Raw genomic sequence first — 27850 nt, forward strand, 5'->3', positions numbered from 1 at the left:
CCCTGGAATATCCCCCCTAGAGCCTAGGGTGCCCCCAGCTCAGCCCCATGGGGACAGTGCACATGTGACCCCATTAGGCTCCACACCTGCCTGGAAGGGGTCAGCCGAGCCTCCCTACTTATCCTGCCCCACACACACGAAATTGCTGTGTGTGTATCCCTGGAAGCTCTGCACAGCTGCGCCTCCCCGGCTTAGGAGCCTGGCTCAGGTGGACGTGTCCATGGTCCCCCAGGGCTCCCGAGACTCTGAGCGCGCTGAGACAGATGAGCATGCTGGCCCTAGTGGGGGTGCCTGGGGTGGCTGTCCTCTGTCCTGGGGGGGCTGTCCTCCGTCCCTTCCTGGGCTTCCTTGTGCCCTGCTGTGGACCGCAGGCCTGGAAGATGGATGGGAGGAGGGTGGGAGGGCAAAGGGGGCCACTTTCGAGGAGGAGAGGTATGGGGTGAGGACGACATGGGGGAGACAGCAGCTCCCTTGCTGGGCAGTGCTGAGATACATGCTGACTGCCTGTACCTGCGTGTTCACTGGAGATTTGGGGCGGGCCCCACGTGTCCTGGTGTGACTTTGAAGCGATACCCAGCTCTGCCACCTTCCAGCTGTGAGGCCTTGGCATACCCTCCACCCCTCAGAGCCTCCTCATCCTCACATGTACAGTGGGACCCCATCCTGGGGCTGCTGGCCAACAGGCAAGGCCACCCTCCATGTCTCCTCCATGGGAGCTCTGTTCAGGCCACTCACTCTTGTCCCTTGGGGATGTGACGGTCAGTCATTCATTCACTGTTCCCTTATTCATTCCACTCACTCCCTGGGCACCAAGGTCTGGGCTGAGCTCTGCAGGGCACAGAAGCCTCAGAGCGGCCCTGTCTTTAGGAGCTTTGGCTGAAAGAGACAACATAGTGTAGTTAAGTGTTGGGGCATGGGCTAGGAGCCCAGAGGCTGTTCCCCACCCAACCTGGCATCAGGGAGGGCTTCCTGGAGGAAGTGGCACTTGAGCTGAGTCTCCATGTCAAACTGAGGTATGCTTTGAGTGATGCTGTATATCCTAAATGTTCTTCTAAGATCTGCCATTTCTTCCTTACCTCCATGTTGCTGGCACTGTTCATGCATGGCTTTCACATAGAGAAGGCCGCGGGCCATGCCCCTGGGTTTTGACCCAGAGAGGGCCTCATGCCGTGCTCCTCTGCAGCTTCCTCATTCCAGTCAATAGGGTAGAAGCTGCTGTCCACCATTCGGTCCTGCAGGGTGTGCTGGGTCCACGTGGGCTGGGAGAGCTTGGGGCTGGCCCAGGACATGATGGCCCAGGGCAGGCAGGCCTCTGCCTTAGACCAGCCCCGGCCTCTGCCAGTGCCCCCACCCCCCGCCACCGCCCCATCTGCACGATGACCACCCTCCTCCCAGGTGCGACTCTGCCTAGAACGACCTCTGACCTTCTCAGGGCCCTGCCTTCAGCCCCCTCTGCCCCCACTCTCCCCTGCAGGTGTTTGAGGAGGAGCACCACATCCTGTACCTGGACCACGGCGGGGTGATCGTGGCCATCAAAGACACCTCCATCCCCTTGAAGATCCTCAAGTAATGGCATCTGCTAGCCTCGGGCTGGGCGGGTGGGCTGTGGGGTGGGACAGGGCTCTTTCTTTCCACCTGGGAACCCTCTCAGACTATTCCCCAGAATGTCCTCCCCTTGGGGACACAGGACCACAGGGCAGCAGCACTAAACCCTAAAGACCAGGGCTGGGGCATGCTTCACAAAGCCTTCCTGAGAGCTCACAGGGTGGCCTTTGTCCTGCCCTCGGGAGACGGCACAGAGGGAAGCCCCACCCCGCCTGGGGAGCCAGGAGGGCCTTCCCCGAGGAGGTGAGGAATTAGTAACATGCAGGGATTGGGGCCAGGCGACCCAGACAAGGAAGTCAGCAGCACATGCCCAGGTGAGAGGGGTTGGCAGCTGAGGGCCTTCACAGGGAATGGAGGGCAGGCGTGAACTTGGGACCCAGAAGGCACAGCCAGAGCAGCTGCCAGGAGCCAGTATCACTGTAGTGTGAAAAAGAGCTTACTCTTCTGCAGGTTGGTGGCACTACAATATCGGCCCTGCCTTGGGCCTGGTACCCCGGGCCAGGCTCAGGCCGTGGATGGGGCCATTCAGGGGATGCAGAGTGTCTGAGGGCTTGCAGCGGGAGGTGGGTAAGCAGCTGTGATACCACCTGCATAGGCGAGGCAGGTACCGCAGCCCTCGCCCCCCACCAGGACCCGCAGGGCAGAGGAGACACAGGGAGCATTCCAGCCCACCGGAGGCACTGACGCCCTTCTCCCGCAGGTTCAGTGCGGATGAGGGCCTCACCTGGAGCACGTACAACTTCACCAGCACCTCGGTGTTTGTGGACGGGCTGCTGAGTGAGCCAGGGGACGAGACACTGGTTATGACGTGAGTGCTGGGACAGGGGTGTGGGTGCCGGGCGGCGGGACAGAGCCTTCCAGCAGGCAGGCCGTGCTGGGCCTACTGTGTCCTTCACCCCCAGCCACCTGGGAACCAGGAACATCTGCCACCTGCCCCAGGTCCCCTGGCTGGCAAGGGCAGGACTGAGGCTCCAAGTCGGCTCCACCATAGCCACAGCACCTCTCGAGCTGGCGATCATGTCATGAGTATCACTATCTGTTGGTACCTTTCTCAGTCATATGGCATGAAGGTCATAAGGCTTAGGGCCTGACACCCAGTCAGGCAGTATAGGGTGGAGCTGGCTGTGACCTGCCTGTCACCCATTCTGGGATCTGAGGCTGCAGCACTGGTCCTGCCCAACTTCCTTCTGCTCAGCCCCAGCTTGGGCCAAACAAGGCACTGTGAGGGACAAAGGAGCCTCAGGAGCCTCTGTCATTCACAGCCTCTCTGCCCCAGGAGCAGAGACGTGGAGGATGGCGGGGACACGCAGGGTTTGACAGTACCACTGAGGCTGCAGTGGAGAAGAAGGTGGTCCCCAGGAGCCAGTGAAGTGAAGGCCCCTCTGGGTGCCTTCAACCGTGGGCACTGGTGAGAGCCCAACTGATTCATGGCTGGGCAGGGCCTGCATGTCTAACGGCTCCTGAGACCCTCCCCTGCGGCAGGGTAGGCCACCATGTCCTCTTCCTGCCTTTCATGGCGATGCCTGAGATGTTTGAATAGAGTTTCCCAAATTCATGTTCCCTCTGGAACCGTAGTTGGGCCCTTATTTGGAAATAGGGTCATCGTAGACGTGATCAAGCCAAGATGAGTATCTGGAATAGAGCAGATGCCAGCCCAGTGACCGTCCTGCCAGGAGGGCACAGGCAGGCCTGGGAGGAGGTTGGGAGGAGGAGGCAGGGGTGGAGCTGAGCAGCTGCCAGTCCAGAAACACCTGGCCGCAGGTGGAAGGGGCAGGAAGGCTCCTCCCCTCGAGGCCCTGGAGGGAGCTCAGCCCTGCCAACCCACAATTTCAGCCTTCTGGCCTCCAGAGGACCGAGAGCACATGTGCGATGCTTCAGCGTGGGAGAGCGTGTGTGATGACTGAAACCAGCAGAGTTCATGGTCATTTGCCAAAGTGGCCCCAAGAAGCTGCCAAGCAGCCATGACTCTTCCACCTCGAGGCAGGGGCTCAGGGAGATTGGACGCCTGGATTTTGGACACCCTGTCCTCTTCTCTGTCCTTTCTGGAGCAGGCAGGCCCTGCCCTACCCGTTCCCTGTAGAAGAAGTTGGGCACTGTGCCCCTCACCCCTGCCCACTCGGCTGGAGTGGCTGTGTGCTCTGTGGCAGGTGTCCACTCGGCTGGAGTGGCTGTGTGCTCTGTGGCAGGTGTGGCTTTATGACTTGGGATGGGTTCTCTGACTGTGGCTTCAGTAGGAAGTGCTGGCCTGGCTCATTCATCAGTTCACACCCCGAGTTTTCCCTTCCAGCTGGCAATGGGCCTTAACGTCCTTGACCCTGACTGCATCTTCTACTGGCCCCTGAATGTCCAACAGGGGCCCACAAAGATAAGCCTCCAAGAATTTCTGACCCCAGCCCCAATCTCCCTCCATGTGCCCTGCCCTCCCCAGCAGGCACACAGCTCCCAGGAGGCCATGGGGACACAGCTCCAGGCAGTGGGGAGCAGGCCTGGTTTTGGAAAGAAACTGCCCAGCTAGGACAATGTTGCCCACCCCGCCCAGGCTGGCCTCTGCCTGGGCAGGGGTGAGGCTGGGGTCTGTAGACAGGTGTAAGGCCGAGATCTGCCTGGGCAGGGGTGAGACCAGGGTCTGTGTACAGGGGTGAGGCTGGGGTCTGCCTGGGCATGGGTGAGGCCGGGGTCTGCCTGGGCAGGGGTGAGACCGGGGTCTGTGGACGGGGTGAGGCGGGGGTCTGTGGACACGGGTGAGGCGGGGGTCTGCCTGGGCAGGGGTGAGGCCGTGGTCTGTGGACAGGGGTGAGGCTGGGGTCTGCCTGGGCAGGGGTGAGGCAAGGGTCTGTGGACAGGGGTGAGGCTGGGGTTTGCCTGGGCAGGGGTAAGGCCACGGTCTGTGGACAGGGGTGAGGCTGGGGTCTGCCTGGGCAGAGGTGAGGCTGGGCTCTGTGGACAGGGGTGAGGCCGGGGTCTGTGGACAGGGGTGAGGCTGGGGTCTGCCTGGGCAGGGGTGAGGTTGGGGTCTGTGGACAGGGATGAGGCCGGGGTCTGTGGACAGGTGTAAGGCTGGGGTTTGCCTGGGCAGGGGTGAGGCTGGGCTCTGTGGACAGGGTTGAGGCCGGGGTCTATGGACAGGGGTGAGGCTGGGGTCTACCTGGGCAGAAGTGAGGCTGGGGTATGTGGACAGGGGTGAGGCTGGGGTCTGCCTGGGCAGGAGTGAGGCTGGGGTATGTGGACGGGGTAAGGCTGGGATTTGCCTGGGCAGGGGTGAGGCTGGGGTCTGTAACAGGGGTGAGGCCGAGGTCTGCCTGGGCAGGAGTGAGGCTGGGGTCTGTGGACAGGGGTGAGACTGGGGTTTTCCTGGACAGGGGTGAGGCTGGGGTCTGTGGACAGGGGTGAGGCTGGGGTCTGCCTGGGCAGGGGTGAAGCTGGGGTCTGTGGACAGGGGTAAGGCTGGGGTCTCACGGGGCAGGGGTGAGGCCGGGCTCTGCCTGGACAGGGGTGAGGCTGGACTCTGCTTGGGCAGGGGTGAGGCGGGGGTCTGTGGACACGGGTGAGGCGGGGGTCTGCCTGGGCAGGGGTGAGGCCGTGGTCTGTGGACAGGGGTGAGGCCAGGGTCTGTGGACAGGGGTGAGGCTGGAGTCTGCTTGGGCAGGGGTGAGGCCGAGGTCTGTGGACAGGGGTGAGGCTGGGCTCTGCCTGGGTAGGGGTGAGGCTGGGGTCTGTGGACAGGGGTGAGGCCAGGGTCTGCCTGGGCAGGGGTGAGGCTGGGGTCTGTGGACAGGGGTTAGGCTGGGGTCTGCCTGGGCAGGGGTGAGGCCGGGCTCTGCCTGGACAGGGGTGAGGCTGGAGTCTGCTTGAGCAGGGGTGAGGCCGAGGTCTGTGGACAGGGGTGAGGCTGGGCTCTGCCTGGGTAGGGGTGAGGCTGGGGTCTGTGGACAGGGGTGAGGCCGGGGTCTGCCTGGGCAGGGGTGAGGCTGGGGTCTGCCTGGGCAGGGGTGAGGCTGGGGTCTGTGGACAGGGGTGAGGCTGGGGTCTGCCTGGGCAGGGGTGAGGCCGGGCTCTGCCTGGACAGGGGTGAGGCCGGGGTCTGCCTGGACAGGGGTGAGGCTGGGGTCTGTCGACAGTGGTGAGGCTGGGGTCTGCCTGGACAGGGGTGAGGCTGGGGTCTGTGGACAGTGGTGAGGCTGAGGTCTGCCTGGACAGGGGTGAGGCCGGGGTCTGTGGACAGTGGTGAGGCTGCAGTCTGCCTGGACAGGGGTGAGGCCGGGGTCTGTGGACAGTGGCGAGGCTGGGCTCTGTGGACAGGGGTGAGGCTGGGCTCTGCCTAGACAGGGGTGAGGCTGGGGTCTGTCGACAGGGGTGAGGCTGGGCTCTGCCTGGACAGGGGTAAGGCTGGGGTCTGTAGACAGGGGTGAGGCTGGGCTTTGCCTGGGCAGGGGTGAGGCTGGGCTCTGCAGGGCCAGTGTGTGTCCCCTCATTTGTAGGGGAGGTTGGGCAGACACAGCCCCTGAGCTCCCCTGGCTGCTGCGGCTGGAGCTGGGAGCACAGCCTTGGAAATCACCACCACTGACCCCTGCTGCTTTCATGCCCACCACCCCTCACACCCACCCACACTCAACCAGCTCTGCTGCTTGACAATGAAAGAATCCGAGGCTCTGAGAGGGGAGGTACGTCGGCTAATGTTGCAGGGGAAAGCCTGTGGCTGAGTCCAGCTCAGACGGCACTCCTGGGCAGCTCTGCGGGCAGCAGCCTGTCCTCTCCCGCAGAACAGAGATGAGAAACCCTTCAAGGACGCTCCTCTGCTCTGTCGTCAGCCAACGTGCATTAATTGAGCACCGACTATGTGCCAGGTGCTTTTGAGACGCTGGGAGGGTCAGCAACACAGCACACTCCAGCCCTGGCTTCAGGGACATCTGGTGATGGAGAACGGGAACTTGTCCTCACACTCAGAGGACACCTAGCCTGCCTCCCAGCTCCTGGCCAAGGAGGATGGAAGCTGGACATCGGATTTAGCAGCAAGAAGCCCTCAGTTCCAGCTGAGCCAGGGGGGGAAACCAGGCTTTGGGAAACCGAGATTGCGTGGGGTGGAAGGACAGGGACGTGCTGAGTGTGGACCCCTCTCGAGGTGTTTGAGATGAGATGGTCAGCAACTGTGTGAATTTCTGCCACCTTCAATTCCGCCCCAGCCCAGGAGCACCTTGCTTGCCACCAGGCCTGGGCTGCCTGGCCTTACCCTCCATGGATCTGATCCTGTCTGCAGGGCCCGCCCAGGGCTGCAGGAGGGACTGACTGCTGGCTTCACTGGTGCGTACCCCGGACAAGCACAGCACCGGGTGTGGAAGAGGGTCTTGGCGCTCAGTGAACGTGGCTTGAACAGATATGTGGCGATGCACCAGCAAAGGTGACGTAGGGGTGGAGACAGTGGCTCAGGGGCGACTGTGCACGAACCGCCCACGGGGACCTGGCTGGGGAGAGGAGACCTGGGCCGATCACCCCCAGGACCAGGGCCCAGCACAGCTCACAGGGCCCTGCCGCCTCTCCAGATCTGGGTGCTTCTCTCCAAGCCAACGTCCCTGGGCGATGGAGCACACATCCTGCACCTTGGTTTCCACAGCCCTGAAATGGGAAGTGAGCCAGCTTGAGGGGCTGCCCAGGAAAGGACAGTTCCCTTCCAGATACCTTGGCTTCCTTGTCTGTAACATGGGGACTTAATCACCCCCACCCCAGGTCACCGGAAATGAGCCCTCAACTGATGCCACCTGTGATGCTTGGAGTCTTCTCACTTTCTGGGTGATGAGCAAGAAGTCACCTGCTTAGACTCTGATTCTCGTGTAGAGGCCCGATCTCTGCCCACCCCACAGCAGACAGAGAGGTCCCGCTGGCTTGTGGTGGGATTGAGGGGATGCTCGAGACAGTTCTGTCCTCACCTGGAGTCCCGGGCCGCGGGAGCATTATTTCCAAGGTGAGGGTCCTCTCACTGGTCTCACTGAGCATCCAGCGCCCGCTGCAAAGTCATATCTAGGCCCCTTCAGCAGCTCTTTTCTAAGAATTAACTAGATGGCAGGTATTTCTCATGGCATCAGCTGAGGATTTAGGTTTCATGAAAGGCGGGACTTCAGAAATGTGAAGAGGGTTAATCCGTCAACCAAACGGGCCTCTCTGCTCTGCCCCAGCTCAGAACAGCGGTGAGACGGGTGGTGAGAGCGGGGCCTCCCCGGGGTTTCTGCAGCAGTGGGGCCGTCGGTGTCGTGCTAAGCCAGCGCCCGCCATGTTTCCGCGCAGAGCCTCACATCTCCGGAGCCTCCTGCCCGGGTTCCAACGCCGGCCCCTCCAGGAGGTGGCCTGAAGCTGTGCTGTCCTGGGCAGGTCCCTGGCCTCAGCCTCAGTTTCCGTGTCTGTAAAAGGGGGCTTTGTCGAGGAGGAGATGGAGGGATATGGGGTTGAGCGTGTGCCCAGCCTGGGGTGGGCGCTCCGTACGCATTGGCGGCTGCTCTGCTGTGCCTTTCCTGATGCCACGGGTCGCAGGAGCGCGTGAGGATGCGCTCAGAGATCTGGAAATTGCCCCTTAAAAAACATTTCTTGAGAGAAGACCTCAGACTGTTGAAGAGGCCAGTGCAGCAGCCTTTGTTGAAGGAAGATCCCCCATGTGTTGAGCTGGAGCTCTGCAATGTGGCGTCCATCAGGAGACAGACAGCAAGTGGGACCTCATCCCAATACAGGTGCCCTGGAGCCGAGACCACTCACAGCTGGGGCCACCATGCAGACCACGAGACTCCCGTGGGAAACGGCGCCTGCAGAAGCAGGCAGACGCGGCAGAGTCACAGCCACACCTGGGGACCTCCCCTGTCCTTGGTGGGTGTTGCCATGAGCAGCTAGGAGGCCTCAAGCCCCATTTTCCCTCCCCTCTGAGAAAGAAAGAGTGGCCTGGGGCTTGTGACCTCCATGTGCAGGGAAGACAGCAGATGGAATCGTGAGCCCAGAACCAAGGGCCCGGCTGGAATGAGGACTGGCAGCGACGTGGCAGGAATGCGGGGCGGAACCCGCCTCGCTGCTCCTGCAATGAGCCGGCCTTATGGGAGCACAAGGAGGCAGGGTCCCCCAGGAGAAGGTCAGGAGAAGACAGAGGGAAGCCCCATGCCCAGCCTGCAGAGGCTTAGGGTTTCATCAAACAAAGATAATAGTGTCTGCCCCGTGGGACTGTTCCGGGGAGCGGAGGCAAATGCGAGGTCACAGATGTAGTTGAAGCGTGAACCGCACAGGCCTGCCTGGCTCAGAGGTGCCCCGTGGAGCCGAACCTTCAAATATTAGCCTCAGACACTCAGGCCCCGGCATCATGTGCTCAGAAATACCTACAAGACCTTTCTCAACACCACCTTAGAATGGGGCTGTCCTTTCAGCTCACAATGGGCCACCCTCAAGTATCCAGGCCCAGTTGGAGGTGCTCGACGGGGACTAGACTGGAGCAGCACGCATCACCTCCCCTACCCAGATGCTTGGCCTCTGGTAACATGGCCAGAGCACCACAAGCTGGACTAGAGAAAGCTGGGCCCACCTTCTGGGGTGGTCTTTGGAGCCTAAGTGTGGGATACCGGGGGATGGAGTGGAAGGCACTCAGCCAGCAGCCCTCCCAGCAGGGGAGACATTGGGACACCCAAGGGCCATTCTGAGTGATGGGCACTCAGCAATGATTGCTAAGTGTCAAGCAGGGCGAAGGAACAGCACAAACAAGCTGTGTGACCTTGGGCAAGTTACTCAACCTCTCTGCGCCTCGGACCCAGCCCACCAGGCTGTGCATGCATAGCTTCCAGCACACACGGGTGTGCCCTAAGTGGCCAGCCTCCCTATTCTCTTCCCCTCTTCCTCTGTTCCTCTGCCCACCTAGGCTGTGATGGCTGAACCCTGCTTCTCCCGTGGGCTCTGAGCTGGGCCTGCTGACTCGTTATTTCTCTTTGAATCACCACCTCTGCTAGGGAGCAAACGCCCTGTGGCCCAGCGATAGAAAGCTGGGTTTCTGTAGCACGGGACCTTCACACGGGAAAGCCAGGGAGAAGGCGGACAGCCACAGACGCAGACGCCTGACCACAGATCACTCCGCAAAGCATAATGCAAGGACCAGTGTGGGGGCTGTGGAAGGGCTCTCAACCCTGCCGTGGACCTGGGCCTCCTTCCCTGTCCATCAACCAGGGCTCTCAACCCTGCCGTGGACCTGGGCCTCCTTCCCTGTCCATCAACCAGGGCTCTCAACCCTGCCGTGGACCTGGGCCTCCTTCCCTGTCCATCAACCAGGGCTCTCAACCCTGCCGTGGACCTGGGCCTCCTTCCCTGTCCATCAACCAGGGCTCAACCCTGCCGTGGACCTGGGCCTCCTTCCCTGTCCATCAACCAGGGCTCTCAACCCTGCCGTGGACCTGGGCCTCCTTCCCTGTCCATCAACCAGGGCTCTCAACCCTGCCGTGGACCTGGGCCTCCTTCCCTGTCCATCAACCAGGGCTCTCAACCCTGCGTGGACCTGGGCCTCCTTCCCTGTCCATCAACCAGGGCTCTCAACCCTGCCGTGGACCTGGGCCTCTTTCCCTGTCCATCAACCAGGGCTCTCAACCCTGCCGTGGACCTGGGCCTCCTTCCCTGTCCATCACGGGGGGCTGTGGGGGATCAACCAGAGTGACCCATGCCAGTGCAATTGACACCTCATAGATCACGGCTGGTAGCTGTGGGAATATTCTCATGAAAGCCACGCTCAGTGCCCGGGGCAGCCTCACTCTGATCCCCAGCAAGGGCAGGAGAGGGATCTCTGTGCCCATGGTACAGATGGGAACAGAGTCCGGACGGGACATGGTTTGCAAGGCAGGACAAGGCCTAATGAAGGTGGCTTCTCTCCCTTCCCTCCTCTTCCCACCCCAGGGTCTTTGGCCACATCAGCTTTCGCTCCGACTGGGAGCTGGTCAAGGTGGACTTCCGGCCCTCGTTCTCCAGGCAGTGCAGCGAGGAGGACTACAGTTCCTGGGACCTGTCCAACCTGCAGGTGGGCCGGGATGGGGCTGGACCGGGCAGGCGGGGCGCAGGCTGCAAACACAGGCCCACTCTGCCTGCCAGAGTCCTCCCCGGCAAGCACCTCCCTGCCTCCAAGAAGTCTTCAGGGAATCCCAGTGCCTTTAGATGTCCAGGCCTCCTGTGGACTTCCTAGACCTTTCTGGGTCATGGGGCTACCTGGGCTGAGGGTCCTCAGCCACACTCGGGGAGTGTAGGGCCACAGGCTCTATCCCAGGCCCGTGGAGTCCAGTGTGCTTGGAGGTCAGGATTTTCAGATCTTAGGAAGGTAACACAGGCCTGTACCATACAAGACAGTTGGGTCTGGGTGTGGAGTGGGGTCTGGGGCGAGCCCTCCCTGTAATCGAGACACATAACTATTTCTATGGCAACTGTGTAATATTGACACTAGGCGGAGTAAGTGGAGTGTAAAGGCCATCAGTCCCCCTCTGTGGTTCCAGTCGGGCTGTGCTGTTGGCAGTGTGGTGGGGAAGCCTGGGATTTCAGAGCATGGGGACCTGGAACTGCTGGGGGAATGGGTAGTTCAGTTAAAGAAGAAATGATTCACTGGTGCTTGTTAAAGCATGGGGTGGAAGACTTTACGCCGGGCCATCACGGCGGGCACAGGGACCCTCTCCAAGGAGAGACTGGGCTCAACTCGAATTCAGCATGGGCAAATGCAGTTCAGAGCCAAGGTCAGTGGGTGGAAACTGACTAAGGAAACAGCAGGCATCAGAGGATCTGACATCTCCAAGCCTCTCTGACAGGGAGGGCGATGGGATATCACCTCAGAGAAACCTGGAGGGCTGCCTGGAGGAGGTGAGGGTGGGCGGTGCTTAGCAGGGTGCATTGCTGAACCTGGATTTCACAAGGAAGTGCTCAGATGGGCCTAGGAGGAGGTCCAGGAGCCTGAATACAGGCCACCAGGCGTCCTCGCTGGTCCTGCCCTGTCACTGCTATAGCAGCCTGTCCTGATTGTCCCCCGAGGGCCCACTGTGTGCCTGTGAGCCCTTGAAGCTGTGGCTCCACCCAGCTCCCTGCACAGCACCTGAGGGGACGGGGGAACCTCAGAGAGGCTGCACTTCCAGCAGCACTGTGACCCCTTGGATTCTGCCAGAGCTGCACACAGGAGGGGCTCAGCAAATGCCCGTGGGTTGAGATGAGAGAGAGGCTTCCCCAACTTGACCTCAGACATGGCATGATTCATTCTGGGCCTCAGTTTCCCCATCTGTAACCTGAGGCATCAGCCATCTTCAGTCTGTGGCAGGCTCAGAGCCACAAGCCCACGTAGAGCAGTTGACCTGTCTTGGGCAGCTCCTCACCCTGATGTTCCTGCCACAGGGTGACCACTGTATCATGGGCCAGCAGAGAAGTTTCCGGAAGAGAAAGTCCACGTCCTGGTGCATCAAGGGGAGGAGTTTCACATCAGCACTCACATCCCACGTGTGTGAGTGCCGGGACTCGGACTTCCTGTGGTGAGCAGTGGGCTCCGAGCCGAGGGGCCTCAGGCATTGCTTGAGCATCCTCACAGCATGGTGGCCGCTTCCCCCAGAGTGAGGGAGGAAGCCTCGGTGCCCTTTTATAACCTGGTGTCAGAGTCATACACTGCCACTTCTGCCTCACGCTATCTGTTAGAACTGAGTCACCAAAACCAGCCCACACTCCAGGAAGGAGCTGTAAGGAATTAAAATGTGGGTGCATTTTAAACCCCTCAGTGGCTGCTCATGGGCAGGAGGAGAAAGTGAGGAACAGGTCAGGGCATCTTGGGGACATGCTGCACCCACCCTGGCCCTCTCCATCCAGGGGCTCTGCTGAAAGCCACCCAACTTGTCCCTTGCTGTTCTCAAAAGCTGCCTGTGACTGCCCAGTGCCCACAGGACAATTTGACAGCTCACACATCTGCCACCCACCTCACCCCTCCTCATTCCTGCCCCCTGGCATTCCAGCCTCCTCCACCTGTACTGGTGCTGCTCAGGCTGGGCCCTGCCAGCAGTGCTTCTCTCTCTCTTTCCCTACCTGTCTCTGTCCATCCTTTGATATTGCTCACCTCCTCCAGGCAGCCCTCCAGGTTTCTCTGTTTCCAGCATCCCTTTGCGTCCCTTGTCACCCTGTGTCCCACTCTGGGATGGGGCTATGGGTGTTCCTTCATGTCCTCACAGATGGGTGTACAGCAGGCCCTTGGTATAAGATTCCCTTCTCAGCTCCCCCAGATTTCACCCCAACCCTAGCTGACTCCGGTTCCCACCTGTGCCTGTCACCTACTACTGCTCTTCCCTCCTCCCAGCGACTACGGATTTGAACGCTCCCCCTCCTCAGAGTCCAACACCAACAAGTGCTCTGCCAACTTCTGGTTCAACCCCTTGTCCCCGCCTGACGACTGTGCCCTGGGCCAGACCTACACCAGCAGCCTTGGGTGAGTGTGGGCACAGGTCTCTCCCTGCCCGAATCTGGGAGCAGAGTATGGTACAATCCTGAAACCGTGCGTTCCTGGCTGGCGCCTGCAGCTCCCAACTGGAGTTGAGGAAAGACAGGTCAAAGCTGAGGATGCCCTGTGTTCACAGCACAGAGCCTGGCTGTGGGGCTCATGGGAGTCACCAGATGTGATGAATGAATGACCTTAGAACCTGCAGGGTTCTCCCATCCAAGCCCGTGTGGGCCAGCACCAGGAGAAAGCCACCTTGAGCTGGGTCTGGACAGAGAACAGCAGACAGAAAAGGCCCAAGGCGCCCATGGCTCCCACCTGAGGCAGCACATCTTCCCCTGGTATTTCTGAGCCTCTGCAGTGCTAGGACGATTCCCCATTTACCAGTGCCCCAGTAAGCCAGGCCATCCCCCGTCACCAAAGCTTGGGTGCTGGAGGTGCTCCTGCTGCCTGCAGATCTCCGCTTAAATGGCACTTCCTCCAGGAAGCCTTCTCTGACCACCCACCCCTGACCCTGAGCTTACCTCTGTCACAAATCCCAGCTGTTGTCATCACTCACTTAATTGTCCTTGTTGCTGAACTGTAAGCTCCACAACACGTAGTGGGTACTCCTTCAGTCTGTGGTATGCTACGCAAGAGCTGTGTGTGAAGAGAAGCTGTCAGCAAGTACCAGCAGTTAGGATCCTTTTCCTCCACCAGAGGCTGGGCACCTTGCTATGAAGGATTCGCTTCGTGTAAAATGTTAAGTACAGAAGAGCTGTGGGTCTTCCTCTTTAGGAGGTCATCGAAAGGTCCCAATTTCCCCATTTCTCTATAAGGACATTTTCAGAGAGGAAGAGAAAAGCCCATGAGTGTATTAGAAAATCCCCATTACTTCCCCTGGGGAACATGAGGGAACAGGAGACAGGACCAGAAAGCTTCTGGTGCAGCCTTGACCTGCCATCCACCCACACATCCCTGCAGTCACCCAGCATCCCCCATCCACCCATCTATCCATCCGTCATCCATCCGTTCATTCACCATCCATCTATCCATCCATCTACCCATTTATCTACCACACATCCATGCAGTCACCCAGCATCCCCCATCTACCCATCTATCCATTCGTCATCCAGTTAGCCATCACCTGTCCATTTAACCAGCCATTCAGCCATCCATCTTTCCATTCATCCTTCCATTCTTCCAAGCATTCAACTACTATCCATTCATCCCTCTATCTATCCATTTACCCATCCATTCATCCATCTGTCCATCCACCATCCATCTATTCATTCACCATCCATCTATCCATCCGTCATCCATCCGTTCATTCACCATTCATCTATCCATCCGTCATCCATCCATTCATTCACCATCCATCTATCCATCTGTCATCCATCCGTTCATTCACCATCTATCTATCCATCTGTCATTCATCCATTCATTCACCATCCATCTATCCATCTGTCATCCATCCGTTCATTCACCATCCATCTATCCATCCGTCATCCATCTGTTCATTCACCATCCACCTATCTATCCATCTATCCATCCATCATCCATCCGTTCATTCACCATCTATCCATCCATCATCCATCCGTTCATTCACCATCCATCTATCCATCTGTCATCCATCCATTCATTCACCATCCATCCATCCGTCATCCATCTGTTCATTCACCATCCATCTATCTATCCATCTATCCATCCGTCATCCATCCATTCATTCACCATCCATCTATCCGTCATCCATCCATTCATTTACCTATCCATTTATCCTCTCATCAATTCATCCATCCATCCTTCCAAGCATTTGTCCACTATCCACCTACCCATCTATCCATCCATCATCCATCGACCCATCCATCCATTCATTCACCATCCATCTATCGATCATCCATCCATTTACTTATCCATCTATCCACCCATCAATTCACCCATCCATCCTTCTAAGTATTTGTCCACTATCCACCTACCCATCTATCCATCCATCATCCATTCATCCCTCTACCCATCCATCTGTCCATCCACCATCTGTCCATTCACAATCCATCTACCCATCTATTCATTCATTCACCTATCCATCTATCTACCCATCAATTTACCCATCCATCCTTCCAAGCATTTATTCGATATCCACCCACCCATCTAACCATCCATAATCCATTCATCCATCTATCCATCCACCATCTGTCTATTCATTCACCATCCATTAACCCATCCATCTACTTATCTATCCGTGTACCCATGCACCCATGTATCATGAAGCTGCAGTGGTCTTTCCTGCATGTCCACTGGGGCTTGACAACAGGGACTCTTGTCTAAAGTCTCAGAGCCAGGACCTTCACCAAGGCAAAGGATTTCATCTCATGCCATCTGCACACTGCAGGTGCTGCGGGTGGGTGGTCCTTAGAGAAGTGTATGTTCTGTCAAAGCGCTAATGAAACGGGCCTGTGCATGATCACCTTCTGAATGCTTACTCAGTGGCTGAGCCAGCTGGGAGATTTTGGCCCTGAGGGCAAGAGGGGGACACGCCCCTGAGGGCGTGGGGGAGACAGATACCCCAGCACCTGGGCAGCAGCGCTGCTTTCCCAGACTCAGAATCCTAGTATTGCCTGGGGGAGCTTCACAAGCTGCATGAGGCCACTGCTGGGTGGTTTTCAGGGGCTCCTAAAAGCTCGCCCAGGGCCCCTATCCACCTCAGGCCACACCTCCCCCCCTCCAGGCTCAGCACCCACCCTAGGGCCTTTGCACATGCTGTTCCCGTGGCCTGGGATACTCTTTCTTCTCGTGCTCACCCTCACAGTCTCAGCTGAAAGCCCCTTTGTCAGGGGCCAGGTCCCCAGGGGTGCCCAGCCAGCACCGCCGCAGCTGTGGGTTCACTCTGACGTGATCTGCTCAGGTTCACTCTCCACTAGACGCTCTGCTCTACACACCATCCAGAAGCTGCATGTGGTCACCCCCGTTCCCAGTGCCTGGCCCGTAATGGAGGCTCAGTAAAGGGGTGTCTCGTGAATGCGGCGATGACTCAATCACCCAGTCCAGCTCTCTCAAGGGAACAGGGAGACGGAGCCCAAGAGGAGGGGTGTGTTTGCGCACAGTTATGGCCACGCCGTGAGCCAGTGGCAAGGTGGAGGCAGGATCCTAGTCCCTCTCGAGCACTCTGCCCTCCACCTTTCTCAGCAAGACCATGACATTCCAGCCGGCTGCTGAAAGCTCCGCCTCTGCAGCACTAACGGTGGCTGTGATTATTACTGTGACACGACCAGACCAAGGAGATGCCAGCGCCTCCACAGCACACCCTGCCACCATCAATCCCTCCTCCTCTGAGCCTCGGTGTTCTCATCTCTAAAATGGGGCCATAGCAGCAGTTGTGTGGAGTCAGGAGGTGGCTGGGAGTTAGTAAGTGGAGCCCCAGGGGTGGGAAGCCAAACGCCACCTCTGGGTGGCAAGCACATCCCTCCCCAGACTACGGGGCCCCATCCCTGGCCACCTGGCTCAAGTGGGCCCTGACCCTCTCTTGTCAATCCAGGTACCGGAAAGTGGTGTCCAACATGTGTGAGGGTGGTGTGGACCTGCAGCAGAGTCCCGTGCAGCTGCAGTGCCCCCTCACCCCGCCCCGCGGCCTGCAGGTCAGCATCCAAGGCGAGGCGGTGGCCGTGCGACCTGGAGAGGACGTCCTGTTTGTGGTGCGGCAGGAGCACGTGAGTGAGCACCTCCCAGCGGGCTCCCGGGACTGTTGGGCAGGCTCGACTCCAACTAGGCACACAGAGGCCATGGTGAGGGGTCTCTGCCTGGAAGTGGCTCAGGGCGTCGCGGTGGGCCAGCCTGTCTGGCCTGCAGGAGGCAGCAGAGGATTGGAAATCCACTTCCTGGGTCCAGACCAGCATTTACCAATGAGACACGGAGGAAAATAGAATAGGATGTAGGGGGTATCAGGTGCCTGCAGAGCAGGAGGAGATGGTTTCATACATGGAGGGGCGGGGTTACTGGCCTTGGTATAAAACGTATTCATTCCCGTGGGCAGCAGCACACTTTTTAAGCTGGTAATTATATTGATTTAGTTAATTTGGGATCTTATGAGAAACAGAAAGTTAAAAACACTGTTACTTATAGTTACACAACCCAAGATAAGTCCTGTGTGTGCCTGGACAGATACTGATAGAAATACTCACACAAACACAGATGGAAATTTCTTCCCAGCCTCCCACGCTCGCTTTTTTTTACATTTTCTTCTGATGTTAAAAATAATGAATGTTCATTGTAGAACGTCTGGGAAAGACACACAAAACATCAAGAGTATAAATATCTCTCAAAAGCGCCCCCAGTCCTCTGTGGCAACAACTGTTAGTTTTCCATATTTCCTTCTAGTCTTTTTAAATTAATTCGTAACATGCTTATTTTTCTGACTCTAGAATAAGCTAATGCTCATTGTAGCAAATTCAAAACCAAAACCTAGAAAAACTTACAAGCAGGCAGAAAATTCAAGATGACGGAAAAGGACAAAGAAGAGTTCGAGGCCCCCGTGTCGCACCCGAGGGGGGCGCACCTAGGACCCTGGGCTCTCTCCTGACACACAGCTTTCCTGGGCACTTGGCTCTTTGGTGAACAGCATGGGGCATGCAGCAAGTGTGGCTTCACAGCGACACGTGTCCTGTTTAAATGGCCTTCAAAATACAGTGCCAAGGTGGGGTGGGATGTTGGTGACAGAGGTCTTTGGAGTTGGAAAGCAGGGAGCCTGGTCTAATGCAAACAGGGAAACTGAGGCCCAGGAGCGCACAAAGCAGTGGGAGCAGCGCCTCCGTGGGGGGCGCTGTGCACGAGCCACTGCCTGTACTCCTGGCACAACCTCGAGTGGTGTCCTCTTGCCAACCTGCTGGGGACACTGAGGCTTGGACACTCAAGGCCAACAGGAATGAGTGGCAGGGCTGCCATTGGGTCCCCGCCCCCAGACTCCACGTGGACAGAGTCTAGGCACCCAGACCTGAGCGGTTCCCTGGTGCAGGCGCTGCTGCTGATGGAGATGGGCCCTGGGACCCACACTCCTCAGAGCTAGGGGCAGCCCTGGGCGCCTCTGTTTGCAGCAGACAGAGCACAGAGCCACTGCCCCGCCTGGACCCTCAGAGTGGACCCCCTATGGCTCCCTGTCCAGGGCCGACTTCCATGAAAAATGGCCCTCTGCTGCCCCCTAGAGCCTGGCGTCTCAGCAGCACAGTCGCGTCTGCAGAGTCTCCAGTGGGAACCCGTCTACCACCTGCCCAGGGTGCCAGGACCCTTGCTGGGACTGCTCTGTGGGCAGGAGCTGGAGTCGGCGGAGGCGAGGAGAGTGATCAAAGATGCTCTTGGTGGGGAGAGTCGCCCCACTGTGTACCTACTGTCAGGAAGAGGCCACCCGCCACACTAGGGAAGGGGTGGGGGTGTGGGATCTGGGGTGGCACACTCACTGGTGTACATGCTCACACAAACACCCAGACACATATGCCTACACGCTCATGCATACACACAAACACCCAGACACACATGCCTACACGCTCACACACAAACTCACAACCAGGCACATACACCTACAGGCTCACACATACACAAGCTCACACCCACACATGTTACACACTCGCATACACCCACACACATCTACATGCTCACACATACAAACTCACACCCAGGCACATGCCTACACGCTCACACACAAACTCACACCCAGATGGACCACATGCCTACACACACACATACTCACACCGACGCACACATGCCTGCATGCTTATGTATACACACAAACTCACACCCACACGTACGCCTACATATGCATACACACAAACTAACACCCAGACACACATGCCTACACACTCACGCATACACACAAACACACCCAGACACATACACCTACACGCTCACGCATATACATAAACTCATACCCAGATGCACACATGCCTGCATGCTCACGTATACACTCACACCCAGACACATGCCTGCACACTCATGTATACACACAAACTCACACCCACACACATGCCTACACACACAAACACACCCACACACCTACAGGCTCACATATACACATATACAAACACACCCACACATATGCTTACACGCTCACACATACAGCCAGACACAACTACACGCTCACACAAACTCACACACAGATGCACACACACCTACACACACACCCAGATGCAGACATGCCTGCACGCTCATGTATACACACAAACTCACACCCAGACACACCTACAGGCTCACATATACACATATACAAACACACCCACACATATGCTTACATGCTCACACATACACCCAGACACATACACCACGCTTACACACACAAACTCACACCCAGATGCACATGCCTACATGCTCACACACACCCAGATGCCCACATGCCTGCACGCTCATGTATACAAACATACCCAGACACACATGCCTACACGCTCACACAAACACACCTAGATGCACACACACCTACATGTTCACACACACACAAATGCACCCAGACGCTCACACATACAAACACCCCGACACATATACCTACATGCTCATGCATACACACAAACACACCCAGACATACATATGCTTACACGCTCACACAAACTCACACCCGGAGACACATATGCTTTTATGTATACACACAAACACACCCAGACATACATATGCTTACACGCTCACACAAACTCACACCCGGAGACACATATGCTTTTATGTATACACACAAACACACCCAGACATACATATGCTTACACGCTCACACAAACTCACACCCAGATACACATATGCTTTCATGTATACACACAAACACACCCAGACATACATATGCTTACACGCTCACACAAACTCACACCCGGATACACATATGCTTTTATGTATACACACAAACACACCCAGACATACATATGCTTACACGCTCACACAAACTCACACCCGGATACACATGCTTTCATGTATACACACAAACACACCCAGACATACATATGCTTACACGCTCACACAAACTCACACCCGGAGACACATGCTTTCATGTATACACACAAACACACCCAGACATACATATGCTTACACGCTCACACAAACTCACACCCGGATACACATGCTTTCATGTATACACACAAACACACCCAGACATACATATGCTTACACGCTCACACAAACTCACACCCGGAGACACATGCTTTCATGATACACACAAACACACCCAGACATACATATGCTTACAAGCTCACACAAACTCACACCCAGAGACACATGCTTTCATGTATACACACAAACACACCCAGACATACATATGCTTACACGCTCACACAAACTCACACCCGGATACACATGCTTTCATGTATACACACAAACACACCCAGACATACATATGCTTACACGCTCACACAAACTCACACCCGGAGACACATGCTTTCATGTATACACATAAACTCACACCCACTTGCATACTCATGTATTCACACTCGTGTGTAGACATATCTGTACACACATACACACTCTCACACATAGGCCAAGCAACTTTTGCAAACAGCACTGGGTTTAGGGGAGTCTACGTTTTTAAAATATCTTAAGAATTAAAAATCAGGTCTGATAGAGGCCCCTGTAAATATGGAATAGATCCATGTAAATACGGCTGAGGGGTGTTTGATGCGTGTGCAGAAACAACTCACTGAGGCGAGGGCTTATTCATCCAATAAAAATGACCTAAACCTCACGTCTGATAGAAAAAATGAACTCAAAATTGCTGAGATTTCAATGTAACATGTAAAAATCATAAACCTTTTAGAAAAACTATAGGAGAAAATATGTAGGGCTGGGAAAGGAGTCCTCAGACTTCACACTAAAGGCAGAATCAAAAGGAAAATTGATAAATTGGGCTTCATCAGGACACTTTTGCTCTGTGAAGCCCCATGTTAAGAAGATGAAGGGCCAGCTACAGAGTGAGAGAAAATATTTACAAACCGCATATCCAACAGGGACCAGTACCTGGACTAGAGGAAGATCATTCAACGCAACGGCAGTGCTAGAAACAGATGCTCGGTGCCGCAAAGAAGAATCAGCACTGATGCAAAGGATCTTTCAGCAACGCAATTTTTACTTCCTGGACTGCAGGAAGGGGACCCTCACTAGCCATCGTGCTACAAGAGTGCAACGCACAAAGGAAAACACACAAAGTTATTCCTTATGTATTTGGGGTTGTCCTTGCTGCTGTGTCTGATCTCCGTTGGCTGGAGCCTGACCTCACAGTCTAAACTAAAACCCGATTGGCCAGCAACATAAAATGTTTCTAAACAGGTAAAAGCAATGGAGAGCTGGGACATGCTGTGAGCATGGCGTGTCTCACCGCTGCATAGGATAGGGCTTCCCAAAGTTATTAGCATACTTATTCTTTAACAAGAAAGGAAACTTTAAAAAGGAACTTTTCTACTTCCCTCAAGCAAGAAAACAAACCATCCAGTTAGAAAACGAGCAGAACTGAAAAGACTTCACCAAGAGGATGGGCAAATGGCACGTACACACATGAAAAGATAGTCAACACCGTCTGCTGCCAGGGAGGCCCACAGCCAAACACCGCTGCGCACCTACCAGAGTGGCTGGCATTTGAAATAGCGCCCACACGAAGTGCTGGTGGGGAGGCAGCGCAGGGCGCTGGATCCCTCACGTGTGGCTGGGCTGCTGGAGAATGGCCCCAGTGATCTGGAAAACAGTCCAGCCTTTTCTTAACCAGAGGACCCAGCACCTGCGCCAGTGGCAGTGACACCGGAGAAACAAAGACTCTGTTCACACAGAAACCTGCATGTGTCTGTTCATAGCAGTGTTATTTATAAAGGCCAGAAGCTCAAACAGCCCAGCGCCCTGCAGTGGGTGAGGGCTTGCACAGGCTCTGGTGCCCCCATGCCAAGACACCACGCGGCAATGAGAAGAAACCTGTTATTAATACCTGCAGCAGCAGGGCTGGGCACGGCGGCTCACATCTGTGATCCCAGTACTGTGGGAGGCCGAGGTGGGCGGATCACCTGAGGTCAGGAGTTCGAGACCAGCCTGGCCAACATGGCGAAACCCTGCCTCTACTAAAAATACAAAAACTAGCCAGGTGTGGTGGTGCATCCCTGTAATCCCGGCTACTTGGGAGGCTGAGGCTTGAGAATCACTTGAGCCTGGGAGTTGGAGGTTGCTGTGAGCCAAGATCCAGCCTGGGTAACAGAGTGAGACTCCGACTCAAAACAAAATAAAATAAAATACCTGCAGCAACCTGGACGAGCCTCAAGTGGATCATGCCGAGTGAAAAAGGCACTCCACGTGATCCCATGCTGTGCGGCTCCTTTATGTAACACTCCCGAAATACAGAGATGGAGAGAGAGGATAGAAAATTGTCAAAATTATAGAAGGAAGATTCGTGGTTGGAATGCAGCTGGGCTGATGCGGTGAAGTAGGTGTGTCTGCAAAGGGCGCCTGGCGGGGCCTGAGTGGAGGATGAATTGCCCTGTCTCCTTCCTGTATCAGTGTCCACGTCCTGGTTGTGACATGATCATTTGCCAAGATGTTAGCCTTGGGGAGAGCCGGGCATGGGGCACACGGAGGGGAGAGCCAGGCATGGGGCACACGGAGGGGAGAGCCAGGCATGGGGCACACGGAGGGGAGAGCCGGTCATGGGGCACACAGAGGGGAGAGCCGGGCATGGGCACACAGAGGGGAGAGCCGGGCATGGGGCACACAGAGGGGAGAGCCGGGCATGGGGCACACAGAGGGGAGAGCCGGGCATGGGCACACAGAGGAGAGAGCCGGGCATGGGGCACACAGAGGGGAGAGCCGGGCATGGGGCACACAGAGGGGAGAGCCGGGCATGGGGACACAGATGGGAGAGCCGGGCATGGGCACACAGAGGGGAGAGCCGGGCATGGGCACACAGATGGGAGAGCCGGGTATGGGCACACAGAGGGGAGAGCCGGGCATGGCGCACAGAGGGGAGAGCCGGGTATGGGGCACAGAGGGGAGAGCCGGGCATGGCGCACAGAGGGGAGAGCCGGGTATGGGGCACAGAGGGGAGAGCCAAGCATGGGCACACAGAGGGGAGAGCCAGGCATGGGCACACAGAGGGGAGAGCCGGGCATGGCGCACAGAGGGGAGAGCCGGGCATGGGGCACACGGAGGGGAGAGCCGGACATGGCACACAGAGGGGAGAGCCGGGCATGGGCACACAGAGGGGAGAGCCGGGCATGGGGCACACGGAGGGGAGAGCCGGGCATGGGGCACACGGAGGGGAGAGCCGGACATGGCACACAGAGGGGAGAGCCGGGCATGGGCACACGGAGGGGAGAGCCGGACATGGCACACAGAGGGGAGAGCCGGGCATGGGCACACAGAGGGGAGAGCCGGGCATGGCACACAGAGGGGAGAGCCGGGCATGGGCACACAGAGGGGAGAGCTGGGCATGGGAACACGGGGTGGTTCTGGATCATTCTTTCTTACTGCATAGGAACCTACCATTATCTCTAAAGAAAATGTTTCATTTTTTTTAAAGCGCCAGTAATGATGGATCTAAATGAAATATACACCACAATGGGAATCACCGGTATTATGATGAGATTTAGGTTTTTTCTTTTCTTTGCTATTTGTATTTTCTATTATTTTCTACCTTGAGAATATAGTACTTTGGTGGTTAGGAGAGAAAAGGAAAAGTTATTTTAACCAAGCAAAACATTTAAGAAGTCAAACGGGCATCAGCGTGGCACTCGCAGGCAGGAACCCAGGCCCCGAGAGGTGGCACCTCACACAGGGTGACCGGATCACGGGTCCTGACTCTGAGTCACACATGCCCTCTCCTGCCCAGGATTAGCACAGGAGACCCCTCCCTCCATGGGAGCAGCTCAGACTCCAGAGCTGCCTCCTCCTCATTCCCCGCCCCCTCCCCCCCCACCACCACCCCACGAGGCTGCCTTTAAACAGAGAACCACGAACAACAAGCAGCCTCCTGGGGCCTGGACTTTGGAGAGCCTCAGTCTTCTTATCTGTCAAATGGAGAGAATGGAGCACCCCACAGCCTCCTTCCTGGGGACCTCATAACATGTGACCTCATGCCAGGTGGCCCAAACCCACACAGGGCTCCAAAGGAGAATCCATCACACGTCCTCCAGCTTCTGGGGCTCCCAGCACTCCTTGGCCATCTGTCTGTGCTCAAATCTCCCTCTCTCTAACAAGATGCCCGCCACTGGATTTAGAGCATACCCTAATCCAGTATGCCCTCATCTTAACTAATGACCCCCATAAAGATCCCCAGTGAGGTCACGTTCTGAGGTTCCTGGTAGATGTGAATGTTAGGGAGACTCCGTCCAACCCAGTTTACTGTATCTAAACAGATGTTACGTAATGTTTTCTATCCACTTGCAAAATTTGGCTGGTGCACCAAGAAGATGGCTGAGCCGTTAGTGACCATGCATTAGTGACCATGCTGCCTTCTTCACCACTAGGAGATGGCTTCCTGGTGCCCCTGGTGCGGGCAAGGGAACAGGGAACAGGGAAGGGGAGGAGCAGAGGGAGGGAGGGAGGGAGAATGTGATCATGAGACATCAGGTCCAAGTAGTTCCTGTTCCTTCACTCAGTTCCCAACTCTGCGAGTGGAACTCTGCGAGGGGATCTGGCAGGAGGTGGTGGAGCAGGCTCCATGGGTGACTCGGGGCCTCTGGGGATGGCAGTTGGTGGGATCTCCTCTCCGTACCCACCCTGCCACATCTCAGCGTCACTCCTGGTACCACGTGGTCTGAGAAAGAAAATCAGGAACCACAGCCTCCCAGAAGGGAAATCCTGCTTCATTAGCAGGTGGCTTAGGCGCTTCCAGATGTCTGCCTCTCCCCTGCCGAAACCCTCCACACTATGGGAGCTCCCCTCACCCTCCTGGCTCCAGGCCAGGCACTGGCCTCAGTGGGCAGGGACCCTCCCTGCCCCCCAGCTGCTCTCTGGTGACAGCTTTGGGCCTCCCCCCTCCCTCTCTGCCACTGGGTGATTGTTCTGAAGTGTCCCCCGGCCACAGCGCCCAGTTAAACCAGCTGCCTTGGTCAGCCCCATGCTCCAGGCAGAATCTCCAGGGCAGAACCAGACCCAGTCCCCTGTGGGTCCCCAGACCCACTCATTTCAAGGAAAGGCCAGAGAGAATGAATGAATGACTGAGTGAGTGAATGAGCCGCTCTGGCCTCTCAGCTTCAAGGCTCATTCCTGAGTGGCCACATGGTGCTTCCCTGCAGGGCGATGTCCTGACCACCAAGTACCAGGTGGACCTCGGGGACGGCTTCAAGGCCATGTACGTGAACCTTACGCTGACCGGGGAACCCATCCGGCACCGCTATGAGAGTCCCGGTGTCTACCGCGTGTCTGTGAGGGCAGAGAACATCGCTGGCCACGACGAGGCGGTGCTCTTTGTCCAGGTCAACTGTAAGTTTGTTGCCCTGTGAGAGAACCTGGCTTTGGGGGAAACACAGGGAATCCCTCAGGACTGCTCTAGGCCCCTGGTACTCAGGGCAGCAAGCCCAAGGTCAGGGAGGCAGAGACGCTGGGTCAAGCCCACACCCCTGATGACCCATACAATAGTAGGGTGGGGCTGGTAGCTGGTGGTGATATTGATGATAGTGATGGTGGTGGTGGTGGCGATGGTGGTGGTGATGGTGATGATGGTGGTGGTAGTGGTGATACAGGTGGCAATGGTGGTGGTGCTGATGGTGGTGATAATAGTGGTGGGGATGGACATGGTGGTGGTGATGGTGGTGGTGGTGGTATTGGTGATGGTGGTATTGGTGATGGTGGTGGGGATGGTGCTGATAGTGGTGGTGATAATAGTGGTGGGGATCGATGTGGTGGTGGTGATGGTGGTGGTGATGGTGGTAGTACTGATGGTGGTGATGGTGGTGGTGATGGTGATGGTGGTGGTATTGGTGATGGTGTTGGGGGTAATAGTGGTGGATATGGTTGGTTCTGGGAATGGTGCTGATAGTGGTGGTGATAATAGTGGTGGGGATGGATGTGGTGGTGGTGATGGTGGTGGTGATGGTGGTGGTGATGGTGATGATGGTGGTGGTGGTGATGGTGGTGGTGGTGATGGTGGTGATGATGGTGATGGTGATGGTGGTGATGGTGGTGGTGATGCTGGTGGTGATAGTGGTGATGGTGGTGATGGTGGTGATGATGGTGATGGTGATGGTGATGGTGGTGATGGTGGTGATGATGGTGGTGGTGATGGTGGTGATAGTGGTGGTGGTGATGCTGGTGGTGATGGTGATGGTGATGGTGGTGATGGTGGTGGTGATGCTGGTGGTGATAGTGGTGATGGTGGTGGTGGTGATGGTGGTGATGATGGTGATGGTGATGGTGGTGATGATGGTGGTGGTGATGGTGATAGTGGTGGTGGTGATGCTGGTGGTGGTGATGGTAGTGGTGATGGTGATGCTGGTGGTGATAGTGGTGATGGTGGTGATGGTGATGGTGGTGATGATGGTGATGGTGATGGTGGTGATGGTGGTGGTGGTGATGGTGATGGTGGTGATGGTGGTGGTGGTGATGGTGGTGGTTATGGTGGTGGTGATGCTGGTGGTGATGCTGGTGGTGGTGATGGTGGTGATGGTGGTGATAATAGTGGTGGTGGTGATGCTGGTGGTGATGATGGTAGTGGTGATGATGATGCTGGTGGTGATAGTGGTGATGGTGGTGATGGTGATGGTGGTGATGATGGTGATGGTGATGGTGGTGATGGTGATGGTGGTGGTGGTGATGGTGGTGGTTATGGTGGTGGTGATGCTGGTGGTGATGCTGGTGGTGGTGATGGTGGTGGTGATGGTGATGATGGTGATGGTGGTGGTCATGCTGGTGGTGGTGGTGATGGTTATGGTGGTGGTGATGCTGGTGGTGGTGGTGATGGTGGTGATGGTGGTGGTGGTGGTGATGCTGGTGGTGATGGTGGTGGTGGTGATGGTGGTGATGGTGGTGATGGTGATGGTGGTGATGGTGATGCTGGTGGTGATGATGGTGATGGTGATGGTGGTGATGGTGATGGTGGTGGTGATGATGGTGATGGTGATGCTGGTGGTGATGCTGGTGGTGGTGGTGATGGTGGTGATGGGGATGGTGGTGGTGGTGATGGTGATGGTGATGCTGGTGGTGATGATGGTGGTGGTGATGGTGGTGATGGGGATGGTGGCGGTGGTGATAGTAGTGAAGGGGAGGGATGGTGACAGTATTGGTGTTGGTGACAGTATTGGTGGTGATGGTGATAGCAATGAAGTTGCTGGTGACAACAATCACTAAGCAGCATCTGAAATGTCCCGTGCCCTGATATTGTCTAACCCTGGCCTTTTCGGGTCCCACAGCCCCTCTGCAGGCCCTCTACCTGGAGGTGGTTCCTGTCGTCGGCATCAACCAGGAGGTGAACCTCACAGCTGTGCTGCTTCCCTTGAACCCCAACCTCACCGTCTTCTACTGGTGGATCGGCCACAGCCTGCAGGTGCGCTGGCCTTGCCCCACTCAGCCCTCCTTCCTGCAGGCTCCCCCGAGGTGCACAGTGGGGCAGAGCATGGCCCCAGGTGTTCAACAGGAGGACCCAGTGCAGCGCACACTCCTCAGCCATGGGCCCCTCCTGGGGCAATTGAGAGGGACACGCCCTGGGGTTCCTCCACTCATCACCTGCTGTGGGTGCCTGTTCAGAGCCCATCTTCTCAATAGTGCTAGATGAGTCAGACTAGATCCTGCCTTTTCCTGGGAAAGAGGGGAGAACACAGTGGCTGACCGAGTTGGGGGCGGTAGGAGTTACAGGGACAGGTAGGTGGGCTACAAGAGAGCTCCAAGAAAGGAGGGGGCATCTGC

General features: G+C 56.7%; 1 protein-coding gene across 10 annotated transcripts in view; it reads left to right on the forward strand.

The window, feature by feature from the left end:
• The window catches only part of SORCS2 (sortilin related VPS10 domain containing receptor 2), a 575162-nt gene that overhangs the window by 528290 nt on the left and 19022 nt on the right, over positions 1-27850 (forward strand). For all 10 annotated transcript variants that reach the window (XM_035294142.3, XM_035294144.3, XM_035294143.3 and 7 more), the window contains exons 13-20: positions 1475-1566; positions 2306-2413; positions 10501-10621; positions 11968-12101; positions 12911-13039; positions 16560-16731; positions 25246-25432; positions 27358-27491. In XM_035294142.3, the coding sequence (XP_035150033.3) occupies positions 1475-1566; positions 2306-2413; positions 10501-10621; positions 11968-12101; positions 12911-13039; positions 16560-16731; positions 25246-25432; positions 27358-27491 (1077 nt within the window). The remainder of the gene's footprint in view (positions 1-1474; positions 1567-2305; positions 2414-10500; positions 10622-11967; positions 12102-12910; positions 13040-16559; positions 16732-25245; positions 25433-27357; positions 27492-27850) is intronic.

The sequence above is a fragment of the Callithrix jacchus genome, chromosome 3, assembly GCF_049354715.1.
Source record: "Callithrix jacchus isolate 240 chromosome 3, calJac240_pri, whole genome shotgun sequence".
NCBI lineage: Eukaryota > Metazoa > Chordata > Mammalia > Primates > Cebidae > Callithrix > Callithrix jacchus.